The 21,443-nt window shown below is 51.2% G+C and overlaps 1 protein-coding gene across 3 annotated transcripts in view; it reads right to left on the bottom strand.

Annotated features, from left to right (window-relative positions):
• Positions 1-19,836, bottom strand: part of RUBCN (rubicon autophagy regulator) — a 28,388-nt gene extending 8,552 nt beyond the window's left edge. Inside the window, exons 1-14 of one of the 3 annotated variants that reach the window (XM_088525490.1) lie at positions 19,773-19,836; positions 13,648-13,801; positions 10,405-10,485; positions 9,162-9,321; positions 8,510-8,616; positions 7,791-7,931; positions 7,379-7,535; positions 6,321-6,872; positions 5,667-5,711; positions 4,024-4,119; positions 3,267-3,382; positions 2,580-2,778; positions 2,107-2,208; positions 1,227-1,301 (exon numbers count right to left, since the gene is read on the bottom strand). In XM_088525490.1, the coding sequence (XP_088381616.1) occupies positions 1,227-1,301; positions 2,107-2,208; positions 2,580-2,778; positions 3,267-3,382; positions 4,024-4,119; positions 5,667-5,711; positions 6,321-6,872; positions 7,379-7,535; positions 7,791-7,931; positions 8,510-8,616; positions 9,162-9,321; positions 10,405-10,485; positions 13,648-13,801; positions 19,773-19,810 (2,023 nt within the window). In that variant the 5' untranslated portion in view covers positions 19,811-19,836. The remainder of the gene's footprint in view (positions 1-1,226; positions 1,302-2,106; positions 2,209-2,579; positions 2,779-3,266; positions 3,383-4,023; positions 4,120-5,666; positions 5,712-6,320; positions 6,873-7,378; positions 7,536-7,790; positions 7,932-8,509; positions 8,617-9,161; positions 9,322-10,404; positions 10,486-13,647; positions 13,802-19,772) is intronic. The other 2 variants (XM_088525491.1, XM_088525492.1) reach the window with 2 other exon arrangements.
• Between the last annotated feature and the right edge of the window lie 1,607 nt (positions 19,837-21,443).

Here is a 21,443-nt window from a genome sequence, read left to right as displayed (position 1 = left end):
CCTAGACTATGACAAACTCAAGCAAACAGTAGAGCACACGCGGTGTGGGCCAAGTATTACAGGTGGAGCTGTGGGCAGAGACTGGCATCATCTCAGGGACGGGAAAGGGAGATGGATCTGGGCCTAGGCTCCGTTGAGGCTAGCTCTGGTATCACTCCTGCCCCAGCCTCTACTGGGGAGAGGAAACCCTGGCACTAAAAACACAGACTTGGTAAACACAGCAGGGCTGACAGCTCCATGTGCCATTACGTCCAGCAGGAGCAATGCACTGATGTTGGATGCCCAACAGGATGGATCGGCAGCACAAGCTAAGTGAAACCTGGCTGCACGTGACCCCCATGGGTAGGGCCTCCACTGGGAACAAAATGCCTGCACCGTCTGCTCTCCCTTACCCTTTCTTTCAAGACTTCCTTGTGGAAGGATTCTTTCCTATGGCAAGTCTGAACAGGATGGGAATGGTTGTCCATGGTTCAGACCCAAGTCAGCTCCACAAAGTCAAAGAGGGTAACTCTCCCCAAAATACCAGCTGCAACTTTGGTCCTGTGCTAGCCTCACCCGATGGATGAAAGCTGACAGCAGGGTCATTTTAAGAGCAAGGCTCCTTCCCTCCTGGCTCTCCCTGTCTTGCATATGATCAGAGAAGCCAAGATTTACAATGGGAGCTGCAGGGCAGCTCCACTCAAAGCCGTAACATTGAGGGACAGACTCTCTGGGATGGAGACCTGGTCCCAGGTCGTAAAAGGACTGTGCCCTCACCCAGCCCACAGCCCAGGCTCTTCCCCCAGCAGCTACGGAGCTGCAACACTGCAGCATTGCCCTGCTGAACCCAGTCCCAGGCAAGGCAGGTTACTACAGTGGGTGTGCTTGATATATCCAGAACATTGTACAGAAAACACGTCCTGGGGATGGTGCCCACAAGAGAGTAGCTCTAGCTCCTCTCTGCTTTCCTGCAATGTATCACCCTTCTGTGGCTTTTCCTACTGTTACTTGGACAACGTTGTTCCCAGTTCCTAAACCAGGCACACCAGAGCTTACAATGAGCTGGTCTATACGTATAGAGTAGAAGAGCAGAAATACCCTCATCTCAGATGCCCAAACGCTGATCCAGACCTCTGCTTGGCCTGTGACACCAGAGGGGACACACTGGGAAGGGTGCATGTGCGCGCGCACACACACACCTTGCACACACACGCGCACGTGCCGCCAGGGAGCTCTGCGGGTACTACCTGAGAACAAGGAAGCCATTGACACTGAGAGGCCGTTCTTGGACATTTGAATCAGGTTAGATCCATCGTTACCATCTGTATAACACGGTGATGACAAAACAGTTCACTTCAGTGCTTTGGCCAGGCCAAAGAGAAAGGGCATAACACAAGAGCAGCACTAACATCAGAGAAGCCCAGAACTGAATTCACACACCCCTCCACAGACTTCAGAACTGAGCCCAAAATCTAGCCCTCAGGGACCGAAACAAGGGCTCTGTTGTCAGAAGTCAGAGACAGGAAGATTGAGCGTTTATAGCTGGACGCTGGACTGCACTTATTGTCATTTACAGACAGCCTGATGGAAGCATTGCTGAGAAATGAATCCACCTTGGAGGATGAAGCAGACTTTGAAGGAAAGGGACACACAGGGACTCATACAACTCTCCTGCAGGCAATAAACTTGGCTACTAAAGCTGCTAGGAGCAGAGCTCACAGCTATAACAAGTCAGGATATGATCAGCATTCATTGCTCCTACCCAAGAGGAAAAAAAAAAGTGTTCAAAACTATGACTTCTGCCTGGGCAGAAGAGCAGGGCTCTCCCATCTCTCTCTTCTAAACCTGACACGCCAGCTCCACAGACCTGGCAAGTGAAGCAGGAACCTCATACACACTAGCAATGCTGTGCCCTAAAGGATTATAGAAGATCCTGAAGGGAAGTCATGTCACCACATGAGGGAAACTGGTTGCTCTGCTCATGCTCAGGTTTCAGCCATCTGCTTGGAAAAAGCCACCTCGACGGCCAAGGGACATGCTCCTCTTCAGTGTGACTGACCTCAACACAATCATACCCAGGAGAAGTCTGGTTCTAGGCAAGCACCCAACACAGCCATTCCCTCTTACCTTGGATCTCATACTCTTCCACATCCTCTGCAGAGCCTGAGTCAGACAGTCGCATGGAGCCATGGGAGCTGAACTGGGACTCGCTGTCTGTTGCCACGAGGCCTGGGAGACAAAAGAAACCCAACACAGCGAGGCCATCAGTGGGAGCAGTCTGAAGGGGTCACTGCCAGCTAGGGGAGAAGCTGACACCCAGACGGGCCCAGGGCAAGGAGGGACAGCTGTTAAGCGTGGAAAATATTATGGGTTCCTGGTGAAAAGGCATCCCACAACTCAACACCAGCGTGGCACAAGTGTTACTAGTGTATAGTATCAGTCCTATTAAGGTCTTCCAGAGTTTTGCAAATCTCTGCAGCACCCTGATAAAAATATGATTGTTTCCCATGAACAGACAGGAAGACAGGCTACTGTAAGGACAGGTAATGGGTAGAAAACCCACATCCCACCATTTCATGCCCCTAAAAGACATCACTCACTGTCTGAACCCATCTGGCAGGTAGGGAAGAGGTGCTTGGTGCGGATCTGCTGGCGCCGGATGCGAATCTTTTGTTTAAGTTCCTGGATCTCCTTGTCACTGTCTTCTTCCTCCTCTTCCAGCTGCCGGCTCATCATGTTGCATTTCATCAGCTCAATGGCAGCAATCAGTGACTCTGAGATACTGAAGTGGGCATTCTCCTGCGAGGAAAAAGCAAAAGCTTTTGCTTTTCAGGATTGCATCACAGGAAATCTGGGGACTTTGGGGAGAACATTGTTCTGACATCTGTGGCAGGAAAGAGCTGAATATTCCTTGACGGAGGTAAAAGTACCTTGATCCATGCTGACCATATGAAACCTGACTCTCCTATGAGGACCCAGAAACTCAAGCCCTCCTAGCCACCAGAATTCTTGTAAAACACAGAGTAACCTACAAAAAACCATGTGCAACACGTTCACTCTGCAGGAGTCCTTAAAGAGCCATGACATCTTGCAAAGCTGCCATGTGTAAGCTACATAGGCTGATACCGACTGCCAGACACCAATGAGCAACTCTGACCATAGATTCAAAATAGAAGCCCTCTGAATAGTTCTAAGGCAGGAGAAACTGTAGGATTTTCTTCCCAAGGGAGGGAAAAATTGCAAATATACTTTCTCCCATTCACACTTGCTTCTGCTGCATTCCTCACCTTCTCCAGGTCTGCACAGCTGCCAAAGTCCTGTTCAGAGAGATAGCTGATGAGGGACTGCCCTTCTGAAGGTCTTCTGAACATCCCTTCCCCTGAACTCAGGTACTGGCCAGAGTCTAAAAAACAAAAGACAAGCCTATGAGGGAGGGACTTGGAAATCCACTGCTGAAAGCACCGGGAAACACCCCACACTCTGCACTGAGACACCATCAGGCCCACACAGCCGACAGCTGGTCCATCCCGCTGTAAGAACAGAGCAGATTGATCTGTGTTCCATCCACCCTAGTGTCTTAACGGGAACCAACATGAAGATCTTCAGATGACAACACAAAAAAAATCACACAGCTGGCACCCTCACATCACCGGAGCACAAGGACTCCTTGATCTCACAAGGTCCAAGGTACCATCCAATTCAAAGGACTCAGCAGAGAAAAATCCTAGAACAACTTCATCAGTTTAAACACTGCTGGGCCCACAAGGCTACTGCAAAGCCTCCATCTCCAGTATCTCCTGTCTCCAGCATTTGGGAGTATCCAAATACTAGCATATTTGGAGGTCTTCATTAAGTACAGGGCCACACACACCTTTTGGCTGCTTTCTCCACACAAACAAGCTCTGCCAGACCCAGCTAGCTCACCACAAAGCCACCTCCTGTCTGCCTGTATGCCCCAAGCAGGTGTCAGAAGCTGAAGAAGCTGCTGTACATGGAAGAGTCTTGTCACAAGCCAAGGTCCCCACTGGGGCTCACAGTACTCACCATACTCCATGTAGAGAGAGCTGGGTGTGCTCACTTCACTGCTCTGGGCGGAACCGGAGACGGGCCCCCTTCTTCCGCCTGTGTCACCATGGGACTCTGTAAGGGATGACAACACCACACGCACATCAGTATCCAAGAGGCAACTGTCCCAACCCAGAGTACCATGTGAAATGGAACGAGCTCATCATCACAGGGGCACACACGAATGGATGGAAATCAGCGGGGGAAATTGTCCACTTGGCTGGTGCCAGACATGAAATGGAGCAGGGCACCAGCCCATATGCAAACCCATAAGGAAGATAAAACTAAACGGGCATTTAAGGCAGGTAAAAAGCAAGTTGATGGCAAAGGGTCACTACTAAACTGCTGTGCGGTGCCCAAGGGCAGCTTCTCCTGAGAAGAGGAGAGAAGGGGAAAGAAGGAGAGAAACTCATGAGAGCCACAGAGTGGTTGCATCCATAGCCACCCTCTCTTTAATCCCTAGCAGAATCAGGGAATGCAGCTGCCTCTAGCAAGTGCCCTTACCAGCCTCCTCTTCTGCCTTTGAGAGCATCTTCAAGGGCAACCCACAGAGCAAGGAGTCAGGATACAAAGGGAAACCTGAGCAGCCAAGGGATGTGTGGAGCTCCCAGCCCTGGAGAGCAGCCTGGACAAAGGCGGCAGGAGGCAGCTGAAGGACACGCTGATGCTCAGCTAGAAAAGGCAGGTTCACTGCACACAAACCTCACTAACACAACGTGAGTGTGTGCACTGAAGGGCTCAAGGTGAGCTGCACACGCTGCTGCCAGGCCCCGCTCCAGTGCTGGTCACTGCCAGGCTGAGCCGGTAGCAACTGCCACGAGCCAGCGCAGTCCCAGATAAACCCCCACGGCTGCTCCAGGGAGAGCAGTGCCCCTGGAGAACACCTGGACGGAGCGACTCAAGGGCTGCTACCACACAGGACCACTCAGACAGCTAGGGGCGAAGGAGACTGAAAATACCCTGGAAAGAACAGGGAGGGGAAGGGGAATGGGAACGGGAACAGGAACAACAGAAGGGCAAACACTGTCCTTTGCACCTCCTACCCCTCTTCGCCCCCATCTTCATGCCATAACCCTGACCAAGAGGCTCCAGAGCCCAGTGACACCGGCTGCTCCCTGCTGAGGCCACAAGAAGCAGCTGCCAGGACCTGGCCTGGGACCAGGGCACCCCACACCCTGGCCACAGGACAGAAGCCACGCGTGAGACCTGGGTGAGAGGCTCTCAGTTAATTGCTGCAGCCTAGCGGGCTTCATGTGAACAAGGTCGCCCAAAGCCACATCAGCCCTAACAAAAGACTGAAAAAAAGAAAATGACCCTTTTTTGAGCCTTTATTCCCTACGTGAGAGATGGAACCTCTCCTGGTTGCTAAAGAAATGGGGAGTGGAAGAGAGGTTAAGGGGAGGCAACACTTCATAACATCATGCAGGAGAGCCAGACACCATTCCTGGTGTGAGGTCCTCAGTCAGGTAGCATGCATTAACTTAAGGAATCCTTCAAAGCATCATTTGGGACTCAGGAAAGAAACTGTGTTTGTTTTTCTAAATGGACACCAATGGGTTAATGGAAATCCTGAATTTAATGCAGTGATCACTGATGAAGGGCTGTTACACTGGCTCCCAAACCTGCCACTGGATCTTCTATTATAATGGTGATATCCCTGAGGCCTCCTGGACACACAGGAGGAGGAGGGCAGCATTAAGGGAGAGAAAACAGAGATAGATTGGTTACCACTCAGCAAGGATCTGCCATTCGCACTTGAAAGCGGCACCAGCAGGGCAAACCTCAATGAACTGGTTGCCCCTTCACGTCCCACTCCTCCCGCCATCTGTTTACCCACTCAGGAGCATAAGCAGACCCAGCAAATTACCAGTAAGGCGGATGTCAAGAGGCCCAAGCCCCAGCCCCATGCCCTGCCGCGGCCCCAGGCGGGCAAGGCCGGTGGGAAGGCAGGAGAGCTGGCGTCACAGCATCACTGCCATTCCCCAGGCCTCCGGGGAAGGCCACAGGGCAGCCAACACCAGTAACGGATGGGCACAAGGAATTCTATTCTGGGAACAAGAGGTCAGTCCGCCTCCCAGCACACAGCAGGCAAGGTTACAGCAAAGACCCCATTTCCCACCTGCCTGCCCACACGTCCCCCTAACTCGTCTGTGCTGCATAGGGCCAAACAGCAACCAGTACCAGCCTCTCGGTAATGGCACTCCTGACAGGTCACATCTCACCTCTGTGCCCGCACCCCAAAGCCAACCCCACGCCCAGAAAAGCAGCTCCCTTACCGTGTAACTTCCCCGAAGCCACATTGGTATCAGAATGTGAGCGCACGTGGCTCTTTTTCAGGATGCCCTGTGGGACTGATGTCTGTCCCTCCGAGAAGCTGGAGCGGCGTAAGAGGCTCATGCCCCTGCTTGCACCTCCACCACTCGCCCCCTGCTCTCCCAAGGAGGAGACCGAGTCCAGCTTCTGGGAGCTGCTGGAGGAGAACAGGTTGGAGCTGCTGCTCTTGGTGCTGTTGCTGCTGGCGCTGCTGCAGGCCCGGCCCCGGCGCCCCAAGTTTCCAATGGCCAAGTATTCCGGCCCATCATTAGCATCGCTCTGCGGATCGTCCTGGCTTCCCATTGAAGTGTCTTCGCTCTGGCTGGTGGTGCTGGAACTCATCTCGCTGGCTGGAGAGAAGGGGTCTTTGGGTGAGGGAATGTGGCAGCGGGTAACAGAGCTGGCCTGCTCCAGAGGGGTCCTGCAAACACTGAAGGAGGAGGACCTGGTGGACGGGCAGTGTTCCTGAGGCTGGCTGGTGCCACAGAAGACAGAGGAGCTTGCTGGTCTCCTGTCTGGACAGAGGCAGGAACAAGGGGTCACATACCTTGGCACAAGCGGGGCGCTCTATGGCAACAAGCACATGGCTTCAAGCCAGCGTGCCCGGTCCCCACGGGCAAAGGCAAGGAGTGTCCATACTAAAACAGGCAGAGATCTCCCCGCACCAGTACAGCACAACAAAACTAACAGCAGAGAAAAGGCCAGGTCTTGTCCTAGCTGCAGCTCCATTTCCAAAGCAGCAGCCCAGAAGGCCCCAGCACACACGTGCTACTTCTGCTTTGTGCAGAAGCTCAGGAAGCTCACAGCATGCACAGGGATCGCTCACCCCGCTATGCTACTGCCGGCTGCACAGAGGGGGTTTATACCACACTTTTCAGAAGCTTGAGCAGGCTGCAAACACGTGCCCCTTAGAGCTGTATTTTGACATTTGAAAGATGATCCAGAGCAAACTGTGGACTCTCAGAAGAGATGCTGAATGGGCAAGGGGCCTATTCTGAGCTCCCCAGCCCACTCTTGTTACCTGAAAGGCTGGAAGAGGCTGGGTGGTGCAGACTAGAGAAGGAGCCCAAGCAACGCTGCTGCGTGCAGTCTGCGGCTGGTATCTGCAGGAATCCAGGGGAAGCAGTCAGGCTCCGGCTCTTTGTCACTGGAGACAGACCTTCGCCCTTCCTGGTAAACTGAACAGAGGGGGCATCATCAATACACCAGCATCTACAGGGCTACACATCAACAGAGCAGCTATGGAGACAGAAAGGAATTGACCTGCAGTGCCCCGTGTGAGCACCTGGTTACCAGCCAGTGAAGACAGCTGCAGCTCTGGGGCCCAGAGGGAAGCAGCTAAGTCTGTAGGGTGGGGAGAAAAAATACCATGGCATAGAAGGGACATGGCTCTCTATTCACAGCTAAGCAGCAGGCTCCCATCTGGAAATTACCAGGCTCTCAGTGCAATGATCCAGGCAGCCTAGTGCCCCAGGCAGACGGCTCTCATGTCCTTCAGCGTCGCGGTCACCCGTCTCTCTTGTCCCAGCAGAGGGACCTGACGCGCACACGGATGGCAGTGACGTGCCGGCCAGCTGAAAGAACACAGCCCCAATGTAACGAAACATTGTCAGTGTCTCTCCTCCGGGGAGCTCTCTGCAAAGAAAGCAGCCACTGCTGCCCTCCTCTGGAGGGGCGATGGCAGGCACAGGGTTGCCCCAGGAGTCAGTGGTGGCACCACAGCTGGGAACCCCGGTGTTCTAGGCCTTGGGTACTTGCACTTTCCCCTTGAGAACAGCTGTCCCTCAGCACCAGGGAGCTCTGTTTGCTAGTCTTTAGGCCTGAGGCTTCAGGGGACAATTTTAAAGGTGTTTCTTACACAGAATGGGTTCCTGCTACCAGGTCCTGACACTCAAAGCGTAGAAACCAGCCAGAAATGAGATGCCTCAATATGGACTCCAATTAGCCATCTCCCCCAACCCTGACAAGCTCATATGGACAGTGCAGGGAAAAGTTCATCACTTCCTTCTCTCTTCGAGCTCCTTTCGCTACTTGTGAGTCCAGGCCCTTGTCCAAGGGCTCTGTGTGCTCTGAATGAGACATTGTATGAGCAGTCACAGCTGGACAGGGTTCTGGGTTGAGCCAGAGGCACAAAGCCGGGGCCCCAACTCACCATGGACGTGTCGATCTGAGCCAGGAGCCTGGGGTTGTTCTGTTCCACAGCCTCCAGGCACTGCAGCATGGCCGTGACGTGGGAGTCACTGAGCAGGAAGGCAGTGTCTGCAGAGAGGAGAGTGCTGCTCAGTGCACAAAGGGTTGAGAAATGGGAGTGCTGAACCAGGCCCTAAATCTCCAGTCTAGGAGGTAAAAGAGTCTCCTAGATCCAGCATAAACCTTAGCTGAAAGGCTCCCTTTCCAAATTACTATATTCTGGGCTAAGGTTTTTGTTTTGATTAAAAAGGGACTGCTGAAAAACTTCTCTCCCCATTACTCAAATCACAGGATTAAAGATCCTGTCCCCTATCAACACAGAAGTTTATCCTTGATACCAACTTTTTGACAAAATTTCAAGCTTTCAAAAAGTTATTAACATGCATAAGTTGCATAAAGTTTTTCCTTCAATTTTTATCTACAAAGTAGAAATACAGCTCCATTTCCATATGCCATCTAAGGTCAGAGCTTGATGCTCTGGGCCTTCCCACAGACTCAAACTCTCATTCAGACAGTAAAGGAAGACCCAGAAAAAAATACCTAATCTCTGGTAGAAGGGAAAGGCCCAGCTAGATGTTTTCATAAGAACAGGAAAAAGGCCCATCTCTGTTTACCTGCGTAGAACTTCCTTATGTACTGCCTGTTGCCCAGGAGGGGTTTGAGCTGTGCTGAGAGGCAGTGGAACTGCAGGCTGTGTTGTAGCCACAGCTTCGCAACAGCTTGGTCGCTTAGGCCGTCAGTGTTGGGCTGCCCATTCTCATGCAGGCTGAGGAACTGCAAACAAACACCACACGGCAGTCAGGGCATGCAGAGACTAGCAGAGGAGCAGAGATTATTCCACCCTTACAGCTCACACGCCAGCCGGTGCAGGGGGAACTCAGTCACATCCTAACAGCTTCCCAGCTACTGGTAAAAGCACGACAGGGAGACAAGAGCACTGGAGAACAACAACACTTCAAAGGTCAACCAGCACCAGCGACCAAAGTTCTCCTCCCTAGAGCCACAAGCACTACGTATTTCTCCTACATGCTTTCCCACCCATATGTCACAGCCCTGACCTCACAAGACCCCACGCTCCCCAAAGCAAATGCTTTTCTGAGGGGACGATCATCATCTTGCTGACACATTAACTGAGGAACATCACAGCTAATAGCCTGGGCTGCTGCAGCTTGAGTTGGAGAGTGGGACTGTGCTGCTGAGGGCAGTCACAGCTCATGCCCTCCTGAGCTGGCCTTGGGCACGGGCCCAGGAGCAGCTTGCACATACAGACCAGCAGTGCTCAGCCCTTCACACTCCTCCTCGCTGCTCCCCGGAGCAGACTGCAGCGGCGGCCACGGGCCCTGCTCACACTTCTGTGTCTGTGCCCAGAGCGAGGGATCTGCACTGGGGTGTCTGTGAGGGCACAGGGGCCGAGAAATGAGAGCATCCCCTGTGTCAGGACAGGGCACAAGCCAGGAATAGAAGAACCAAATGAACAGTCAGGCCAGGACACCTTTAGAGATTTGTACAGCCACATAAATCACCCGTTAGCAGAGAAGCATCATTTGTCCTGGTTCCCTTGGTGACGCCTTTTGTACCAACCTTGTGGAGTTGGAGACTGGCCTGTGAGAAATAAGCAGCCGATTGTCTCGGCATAAACCATGGCGAGTTCCTGGGATGTGGCTTGTCACAAACACAAGGCTGCCCTGCTTGGTTCAGCCCCATACATATGGGGCTGGGGAGCCATCCCCTCCCTATCAGCTCCACTGTCTGCCACAAGCCAACAGTGAAGACAAAACTGATTCACCAGGGAGGCTCACACTCCAGCCCCCACTTCCTTCCCTGCTGGGTACACAGGGCCACCCCACCAGAACTCACCTTTTCCACGTGATGAGCTGAGTTGGGACTCAGCCAGCGAATGTCCTTCACAAACTGCCAGTAATCTTGTCTGCAGCACACCTGCCCAGGAAAGGCACAGTTAGACTCCACCAAAGTCCCCCTGCAACGCCGACTGGGTGCAGCAAGTTCATAGCAGCGAATGTGGGCATCAGACACCTCCAGCAGAGCTGCCACATGAGATTTAACAGGCACCGGGAGGGAAGAAGTAATTAAATCCTTCTGAGCAGAAGCAATACGACAGAGCTGGCCATCTAGGACAAGGCATTCAACTGACAACCTGCCAGGACTGATCGTACAGCCCACAGTCTGCCCCCAACAGCCTCTTGCCTAAAGGTTTTGGGAAGAAGAACTGTTCTGATGGCAACACCCACCTCTGGCTTGTCCTGAGACCTTTTTATATCCAAAGAGGAAGCAGACATTTGACAGAGTAGGTGAGATCACTGGTAGAGGAGAAACAACTGGAAGGATATACAGAGCCCAAGCAAAGACTGGGCAACCTCAGCCTAGGGCTGCCAGTCCTGAAGCCTGATCCAGGGCATTCACCTTTCCTAACACAGAAGACCTACAGACTTGCTCAGTAAGGCCTGACCACCCTTCTCCCTGGACAAGGGAGTTGTGTAACACAGGGTTCATCACACCATCCTTGCTGCCATGAGGCTGCTACAAGGAAGAACAGGTCTCTGAATTGAAGTTGCCCTCCCTAGTCCCTGGCCCTCAGCAGCAGCTAAAAGGCAGATAAAAGACTAGCCCCATTTTACCATGAGCCTCTAACCCTAACCCTAGCAAGATGGGAAAACAGGCCCATAGAAAACAGACCAAAAAGGAACAACAGTGCTGCACAAGAGAGGAAAAATAATGAGAGTAAAAGAAAGTTATACTGACACAAAAGGGGACAGAGATCAAGTAAAGAAACACTGGCCTGATGTAGATAAGTCATTTACTGTTCTTGCCACGCTGACCCACCCGTTGTGCATTCAGCTCCACAAGCAAAGCCATAACGAGACAGCAGATCCTCAAGCTTATTTTAATCCCACCAAGCAAGATCTCAGTCCATCACACAATGGAGACAGGATATATCTTCAGACGGGGATGGGACATGGTACTGAAAAGTCCCAACCCCTGCTGTGGTGCAGTGAAGACCCTAAAGACCCGCAATGCCAACTGTAGCTCATCCTGTATCCTGGAGTAGGGCCAAGACCACTACTGCTGAGCAAAAAGAACACACAGGCAGAAGGGACCACTCCTCAGATGCTACCTGCTGAGTCCCCAGACACAAATCAGAGAACTATGCCCAAATCCTCCCAATCATTCCATGAGTTGCTGCATCCCTCTTTGCTTATTGTATTTGAAGGTGTGCCAAGTCCAAAGTTGACTGAGTTCCCATTATCACCGTTCCTCTTCCTGCTAGAGCAAGACCTGGAGGAGAGACCCAACGACTCAGCACTGCACAGGGCCAAACTTCAGCAAGGGGCACAAAGGGCAACATGGAAACACATCCGGGCCGCTGCTGCCTTCTAATACTGCAAACCACCACCAAGGACACCAGTAGGGCTGAGTGCTGCAGATAAGAAACATGACACAACATGCTCTAACATTGCATTTCTCTTAGCTCTTTGTTGTTGTTTGCCTCACCTTTACTGAGACAATGAGTTACTTCTTTTCAGTTACTCTTCCAGTTAAAGAGGAACTGCAGATGAGTTGTTATTTGCCTCATCACTTTATCATGTAAAAACACAGCCTCAAAATGTTTCTCTCAGCCAAAATGCTGTTTTTCTCCTCCATCTTTATTTCCTCTTTCACAAATGCCCGACAAATAGGTTCTGTTTTGTGGTTTCTTTCTTTTTTTTTTTCTTTTTTTTTTTTGAGCCTTTTAAGGGTAGAGAATTAGAATGGAAATTTTGGCTTTTTACATTCAGTGGTTTTTTGTTTTTTTGACAAAGAAATAAAATTCACTCAAAAGTTAAAAATCTCTCACCTGGTTCTGTTAACATGTACATATGGATTTTTTTGTCTTTATTGTTTTTATGCCTGGTTGTAAAAACAAAGTTGATATAAAAAAAAAAGATAAATAAGAGGAAGTGGTTAGCTGAAACAAATAGAAAAAAATCTGCTAGGGAACTTTATATTTTTATTAGCCTCCCTTTGCAGCTATTTTAGATCCAGTCGTCTGTAGTATCACACATCCCTAAGCACTAGAGACATTTCTAACTAAAAGAACTGCCTTTACATAACAACAAAAGCATCAAGAAAGGCAGCATGCTGTCTACTCTTCTAATTTTTCTAAAGCTCTCACAACCACTACACAGACAAGGATAAATCATTCTAGACTGTCAGAAAAGATCAGTGCACACCTTGCATTTGAGAGGTAACTTCTTTCTCTGCTTCTCTGCTTACCTCCCCTAATACAGCATTACCCCCCGCCAATGCAGCATTATATAGATGCAATTTTGCCACACCTGGACCCCAGCCAGCCCTGTGCAAACCTCTCTGGGTTTCTCTACCCTGCTCATTTGGCTGCACAGCTGGCTGAGGGTAAGCTCACCCCAAAGCAGGCCCCGCAGGCTTGCTTTACCTTTCCACTGTGGAATAACTGTGGTGGAAGGAGCAAGCTGAAGAGGAGATCTTCATGCCTCTGCACACAAACACTCTGCAGAGTGGAAAAGAAAAATGCTGCCAGGCACTCATGGAGGAGGGAATGGCTGGATGAGCAACTGCAAGGAATGACGAGAGCATGGAAAGACATCCCATTGATGCTGACTGTAGACTGGGCTGTCGGCCACAATTATTAACAAGGCTAATCAGAAACAGTAAAGATATGAGGATTCTCTTGCCAGACCTCACTGGGGAGTTGTCCAAGTACTCATGATATGAGGCTGACTCACTGTGAATTCAGCTTTATCATTTTGCTGCAGGCTGCAGCAGTAAGAAGGAAGACAGGGGCAGGTCTCTCACCACAGAGGACACAGGTACTTGGAAAAAATATGTTGAAGTATTTGTGACTGAAAAAACACATACACAGGTCCTTCCTAAAACTGCAGTGCTTGCAAGGCAAGCTCATTTCCTGCTCTAATTTTTTCCCACACTGATAGAAGCATTGTACTCAATCTATACTATAGGCATAAAAAAAAAAAATCTGCAAGGAGATACGTCCACCTGAGCCACTCAGGGACTGACACCAAAGCTGCTCAGACAGACAGCAGCGTTGGCAGGACAGAGACCTACCTTGTCGTGGATGAGCCCATGGTAGAGGATGCTGTGCATGTCTCTGCAGAGCCGTTCCAAGCCGCCATACTTAGACCAGACATTTGGGTTGCTGGTGGACACCAGTCCTTCCACCGTGGTCTTCAGGTTTCCTAGCAGTTTCCAGTGCTCTTTCCTGCAGAGGAAAATGGCAAGTTCCCTAATGAGCATCAGATGGCTGAACAGCAGCTGCAGAGCAGGACAGTGGTAACATGTCCTCTCCAGGATGTCTTTGGTCAGACAGAAACCTTTGATAACCCAGAGGACAGCAAGGCTAAGGCAGGAAGCCTTACACCTCCCTCTGTTCTAGCCCTGTAGTCTTCCTCCCATAGCCAGTGGACCAGGAGCACTGGCTGGTACCTGCTGCCAACATGGTCTCAGGCGACTGCGCATAGAATGAAGGTGTTTGCAACTCACTCTTTGTTTAGTATTGGCCAGCAAAGATTGAGGGCCTCTTTTCCCACCAGCATCTTGCCTGCTTTACTCACACACTCTATTAGAAACTATTAAAAGTAGGAGCACTTCAGCTGAGATGCACAGCAGCCACAGGGCAACACACACACCAACACACAGTGCACCAGCAGATACACGAACAGCCCAGGCTACATCCACTGCGGGGCAATCTGCTACACATCAAGCACTTGAGCACTTTCAGCATGAAGAATGCTCCATTCCCCATAGGGGAAGTCTGCGAACGGGTCATGGGCAAGCAAGCATTTTAGCTAGCCAATTCAAGGATCTGGGGACAAGACACGCTGTCCCCAGACAACATAGAACACAGGCACATGGACAGCCATGGGGCTGCTCTCTGTCCCCTGAGCTGCTGCAGATAAAAGCAGCCGTTCTTACAAAAAGCCAATTACATTCTTGACAGAGATTAACAACCTGCAAATGGCAGGTGTAGTCAAGAACTTGCACAGCACTTATCATCATCTCCCTCTGCTGCCCTGTGTACAGCAAAAAATTAATTACCTTAACACCATAAAGAGGGAGTGACAGTACTGAAAGGTAGAGTGATTTGCCTATGCAACAGCAACTCTGGGGAAGGAAACCTTGGAGGATTCAGGTCTGGACCTTCCCACTGAAGCTGTCTGACAGTGTAGCAGGAGAAATACCAGCTGTCAGAAAGATGTATTCAGATAGGAGCAACTCTTTCAGAAGCAACAGGAATGTCACAAGGTATGTTTGGGTGTGTAAATGCCCCCAAAAATGTGCTTCTGCATTTTTTTTTCTTTTTTTAACAAAAGCATTCGAGGTGACCTCTTAGAATGAAAGTCTGATGTTTAAACTGACGAGCAACAAGCACAGGGTCTGGTAATTCCTCTCACCAAAGGCAACATCCTGAGGCTTTTTTCCACTCGTGCCGTGGCTGCACAAAGCAGGAGCTGGGGCCCCTGGTCAGAGAGCATCTGCTATCAGTGAACAGTTTCATTTCATCAGCTTCTTCCCAAGCTATTTCTAACACTCAGACGTAAGTAATGCAAGTGAAAGCCCCATCACACTGTTAATAGTACAAGCCAGTGAGTCAGGGAAACTCCCTCCTTGTTATTTTATGCTATAAAAAGCAAGTGATGCTCACAGTAACGCATGGCTGGTACACACTGGGTGACAGTGGGGCCCCGAGACCTTCCTAAATGACCTATCTTGTTAAAGAAGAAATTGAGGGTCTCCACAGATAGTGAAAAATTGCAGTCCAGCAGACTAGAGTCACAGCTCGCTCTTAACACTGACACACAAATATCAACTAACTAATCCTTTTAAAATAACCTAAAATGTTAAGATATTGCCTCTATCACTGACCTCAAATGCACACAGGACACAATCAGTGCAATAAAAGCATATCTCTGTTGAGATGATTCAGAAGCTACGGAAGGTAAATTATATCCCTGAATCAACAGCAAGAATCCCATAGGACTGAACTTGTTGACCCAAAGGATTCAAAAGCAATTCACAAGTTGGATGCACAGGACTCTGCTGATGCCCAGAACGCAGCTGTTTCTAGGGTGCTTCAGCAGGTGCTCACAGCAGTACTGAGAAGTCCAGTTGTTTTTACCGAATAAAGAGATTTCTTCTTTGCAGTTCTAAAAAAAGCTTAACCCAGCCTGATAAAGAGGGAAGAACAAGCAAAATCACATCACAGAAAAAGTCCAGGAAAATTTTAACCTCTGGAGCAAATCATGCTACTTCCAGGAAGGGAAAAGGGAGCAGCAGACCCAGGACAGGTCATGCTGCATGAGCAGAGTTAATGCTACAGGAATCATATCTGCTTCTTCTTTTGTGTTTTAACATAGCCTGGTTTTCCCCACCAAGACGAGCTGAGAGCGTTTGCACAGCTCCCTGCTGCGCCCGCTCTGGTTCTGCAATTCGTGCACAGCAGCTGCTGCCAGGGTAACCAGTGCCTCTTCCCAAACGCTGAACTGGGGTGAAAGACGACTTGGCAGGAAGGATGGTTCACTCTGCTCTGCACCTGAATTGCAGCTGAATTTCCAGGGTTGCATTCAGAAGAGCTCAGTTCTAGCTGGGGATGTAGGTCAGGCAAGAATCTGGATGTGATCTGACTTCAGAGGAGACACTGACAACACCACAACCTAGATACCAGCAAGAGTATTTATTTCCTTGAGAAAACAATGTGCTGGGTGTGCCTGCACAAAATACGGTTATTATCTGATGGATTAAGGTACACTCCTTCACACAGCAAAAAAGAAAATTCCATCCTCAAAGAAGGATCGAGTTCTGAGCTTCAACAGATCTTGATTCATTTATTGGAAAACAAACAAACAAAGACCAGATCATTATTTCAGAGCTGCCCATAAAATCTGAAACATGGAAATATCAGTGAGACCTCAAACTCACTTCTCTCTCTGTAAAGATGCTCTCTGACTCAGCCTCCAATTTTAACCACCAGCTCTGTACAGCCAGCCTGGGAGCTCCCTGCTTTCCGCTACAAACTCTATCTCCAGCTAGAGCCACATCAGCTCGCTGCCAGGAATTGTTCCAGGGATAATTGAAGCTTCTACAGTGCAGTAATACAGGCAGAATCCAACCTTGGAGTTAGAAATTGCTTGATGCCACTGCTGAGAGGATGATGACGCAAGTCTCAGAAAAATCCTACTGCTTTCCCAGAGCTTTGCCGCTCCCTCCATGCCAGCATGAGCACAAATTTCTTTTGGACCAAGTCAGCAAAGGTGACTCACAGCAGATGCAGGAAGCCACGCTGCTGAGTCAGGTGAATGTCTTCATTTAAAAATAGCCCCTCAGTTACACCCAAAATACAATCACATATATAGTGAGGAATCAAAAACTGTAAGCTTATCTTTCCTATGAAGGACATATGTACTCATACACATGGCAGGAAAAATCTAACAACTATGTGTTTGCTTGAACACCCTTCTCTACCTGCAGGAACCACTTGATCCTTCTTAGCACATTAAAGAGATTGGGCTGAGGTTACTGGGGTCATTTGTGGAGGGGCTTCTGTGAGGTTTCCCAGGGATGTCCCTGTGCTGCCGGTTGCTCCGCAGGTTTCAAAGGTGACTGGGAGGTGGCTGCATTGCACAGGGTGCACTGGATGTCCCTGTGCTCTGCTCCTCGCACGGCACACGGGCTCGGCGCTGCTGGAAAGGGGAATTAGAAGAAACGGAGATTTTGTGCGATTCATCCAGAGCAGCAGGGAGCTGCCCACAAAGCAAAGGGGCCCTTCAGCGCAGCGCAAGCAGACGATCGGCACCAGAGTACCCTGGGCCGCTCTCTGCCAGTCCACACAAGGCTTCCCTGGGACACGCCAGCACGAAAATCCCGTTTCCAGAGCCCCACAGCCCGCACGAGCCCGGCTGCACTGAGCCGGTGCACACAGGCCAGCAGGGCCCAGGCAGCCCCGGCAGCGCGCAGGGCGCTCCGGCAGCCGTCCCGCTTCCCGCAGGACATGCCCCACGCACCGCTCCAGACTGTGGTTTTCACTTGGCTTGCAAATGCAGAGGTCATGGACACAACGGATGGGACAAACTTTGAGCAAATGGCACCTGTGAACTGCGGACCTGCCGCAACCCAGGGACATCCTGCTGCAAGCAGCTGGCCCAGGCAGTGACATGCAGGGCAGGTCCCGGCTATACCCGCGTTTCAGACTTGTCACCGAGGAGGAGAGATAGCAAAAGCAGACACAAGATCATCATTTTCCTATCCTGCCTTTGCAGAAGGATGGGCTTCAGCAAAATGCCTTTTGCTTCTGTATTCCCCACGATCCTAGGCAGGAAGATGGACCCACTGCATTGATCCTATCACTATCAATCACATCCACAACCTGCAGTGAAATAGCACCTCACTGGGAATTAAAACACAGGACATTTGCAAAAAGGATGACAAGGCTGTGGCAGGGGCACACCAGAACACTTCCCAGCATGTCAGAGAAAGAACTGAAACCAGGCAAACAGGCACGTGCCACCACAGCGCGGGCACCAGAGGGGACAGTGCCCCCCTCCTTCCCAGAAGGATTACACAAGCTCCACGCTGCATCTGCATCCATTTTAGCCACTTCTCGCCTACCTTTCAAGTTGCAAAGCAATCCAAGGAAGAGCAGAACTACCCTGGGCTCTGCCTCTCGGGCAATGGTTGCAAGGGTGCAGGAGAAAGAAAAACAATGAATGCAGCCAATTCCATTTACCCTGCTGAATCTGCCGGCAGTCTGAGACATCAGCTCAAAGAAGGAGAATAGCTCAAATCATTCAAATAAAAATAGTACTCCACACCTGCAGCAGAATTTTAAAAGCACCATATGTTACTAGCAGAAGCATTCCAGCTAGCTGGAGTTTGTCAGATAAGGAAAGTGTCTCTGCTATCGAGTTTCAACAGTTCCCTCCTCCCCAGCCAGGGCTCTCATTTGCCTCCAGCAACCTCTGTCCCACACTGCTTGCAGGATGCAAGCACAAAGCAAAGACTGCAAATATGGAGGAAAAAAAAAAAGTCTGAAATAAGTAGGACTTATTATGAAAATATCTCCAAGGAACACCTGCTGCTACTTGAGTAAATGACAGCAAGAAAAAGCATGCCTAGAGCATGAAATAAGATCACACAATGAAGCTACTGCAGCGTCGCCATTCTCACCTGTCAGTGTCCCGGAGCCCAGGCCTCCGGCCACGCGCACACAAACGGCCTCGCGTTAATGAACATGAGCTCACGATCTATCGCAAACGCACGCACCAGGAACCGCAGCTGCCTGCCTGGGGAAAATGAGGCATAATCCCAAAAGGACGAGCCAAGGCGCAGCCCAGCCGCGCGGGTGGGATGGTTTCTCACGTAAGCAGACGCTGTGCGAAAGAGCGGCGCGGCAGCCGCCTCTCCGTGACACCGTAGGGCAGCCCCGCCGCGGCGAGCGGCGCTGGGTGCACGTCCAGGGGTGCAGGGCGCCGTGCCGGGCCGGGCCGGCCGTGCGCTGAGGGCCGCGGCGCCGCCTGCGCCGGAGGATCACGGGGACCCACAGGGGCAGCTGACACGCACAGACCCTGCCGACCGTCTCGACAAAGGCTCCGATCTGGGTCCCTTTTGCACAGGAAAGATTCACTCCAGCGTGTCCCTCCGTGCTACGGCCCCATGCACACGCTAGTGCTGTGTGCCCCCTATACACACACACCTTTGATAGCCCCTGTGCACACACACAGCAATTTTATATACGAGTGCATGTCTGATACCCCCTATACATGCACACACCAGTTTTATACACACATACATGTCTGATACCCCCTGTGAACACACACACCGCCTATACGCATCTCCTTCCAGCTGCACAGCACGTCATGCCTCCCCTACACACCCACGAGCGTGTCACGCCTTCCCTACACGTGTGGCCATAAAAACACACGGGCAACACGCAGCGTGTGGTGGCCCTGACACCGCTCAGGATGCCATCCGCTCACCCCTCCCATGGGATGGCACCGGTGTGCCCTGCCCCCCGGCACACGCACACAGTGTCACGCACCCCCTGCACACGCACACCCCGGTGTGTCGCACACCCCACGCACGCTCTGCTGTGCCTCTTCCCCTGCACACTCGCGTGTGGCTGTCACGTCCCCCAACCCCCGCACACACCGGCGTGTCACGGCCGTGCCGGGCCCCACCTGCTCTCCGCCTGCCCCGCGCGGGGCCCGACCTCCATCCCGGCCGCGCGGCCCCGCCGCCACCACCGCCCTCTCCGTCACCGCCGCCGTCACGTGGGGCCGGCACCGCCCACGGCCTCCGCGAACTACAGCTCCCGGCGTGCCCCGCGCGCGGCGGCGGCTGCCGGGCGCTCCGCGCAGCCCGGGACTCCATGTCCCGGCGTGCCCCGCGCGCGGCGGGTGCGGGAGGAGGCGGCCGGAATGGCGGGCGGGAGCCGCCACCCGTGCGAAGGGCGGGCTGGATGCGGGGCGGCCGCTGAGCTCAGATACCCGCTGAGCGAGATACCTGCCGGCCGAGCCCCGCGTCAGGAGTCCTGAGCAGTACCACGCCGCAGCGCCTCGCGGCACAGGCGGGAAGCGGTTTTCTGCTCTGCCACCCACTGCAAAGAACTGTGGAAAAGATGCCGGAATCCTGCGGACTTTCCACTTAGAAAATCAAAGAAATGAAACTGGAAAAAGTGACACTGCTGACATCAGGCTGAGAACGCTCCGTGACAGGCGGCTGTGGGTGGAGAAACCCAAATGTGTCTCCACAGCCATTTGATGTGCCAGGGCTGTCCCAGAGAGCTGAGGTTTCTGTAGCGTGTACACAGTGGAAAATTCCGGTAACTTTTAATGATAAATACACGGTCCTGACTGCAATACGTTTGCAAAGACACCAACTATATACATGCATACATCGACTGGCTTATAGGATTGAATGGGGACTAAAAAGGAGGAGGTTCTCCCAATTTATTCTGCAGAGGCAAATTTAAGGAGTGCAAGAGAGGACAACAAATTTCAAAATATGAGAGCAGATCTTTATGCTAAACATTAGTGGAATCCAGAGCCTTGCAGAACAAATTCCTGCTTGGGGAATTTTGGGTGACATCAAGTCAGGCATTAACCCAGTGTCATTTCTTTCCGTCCAAAAAGTACCTCTTGGAGAAGGCAGAACTGGCAGACACTGGTGGATGCTGGAGAATCCCATGGTAGTAATAAGGTCCTATTTCTAAGAAAGGCTGTATCTTGGAGGAAAAAAAAAAAAAGCAAAAGCCTCCTCGGAAGATGCTAACAACTCATGTATTTCCAGGATCAATTCAGGTGGGATATTCCACAGCCTGTGGACATACAGACTGTACTAGATGGTCCCCTCTGGCTTTTAATCTGTGAGTGCCCTTAGAGTACCTGATTCTTTGGGTGTGGTTTCTTCTTGGTAATTTTAACAGCTCCTCTAGGGAATTTCAACCATGATGTTTAACAGCTAACACCTACTGCATAACTCCTCCACAATGTACCATATTGAGAGGGATTTCTGGACAGCCAGACCCTGGCGTCTCAGTTCTGAGGGGGCAACAAGTGCTCAAGAAGAGATGGGGAAGAGTCGGCTCCAACACATACTACAGCCTGGGGTAGCTTCAGACATAGTGTCTCCCTTTGGTGGGACACAAACTTGGAAGGACTGCATAGCATTTCAGTAAGTGAAAACAGTGTTAGTCCTGCAGACTGAACTGAGTACGAGAGAGACACAAAATTATTCAAACATACCAATGTGTTGACACACAAGACTCTACTAATAAGAGAATAAACATGCTGCTATTCTCAAAGACCCTGAGAGTTGGAACAGGATGCGGGAAGACCAAAATACAGTCT

This window comes from Tinamus guttatus, unplaced genomic scaffold, assembly GCF_059628265.1.
Source record: "Tinamus guttatus ecotype Peru unplaced genomic scaffold, ASM5962826v1 Tinamus_guttatus_pri_ptg000227l, whole genome shotgun sequence".
In the NCBI taxonomy this organism is placed as follows: domain Eukaryota; kingdom Metazoa; phylum Chordata; class Aves; order Tinamiformes; family Tinamidae; genus Tinamus; species Tinamus guttatus.
The sequence above is the reverse complement of the archived record's forward strand: the minus strand, read 5'-3'. Positions and strand labels throughout refer to the sequence as shown.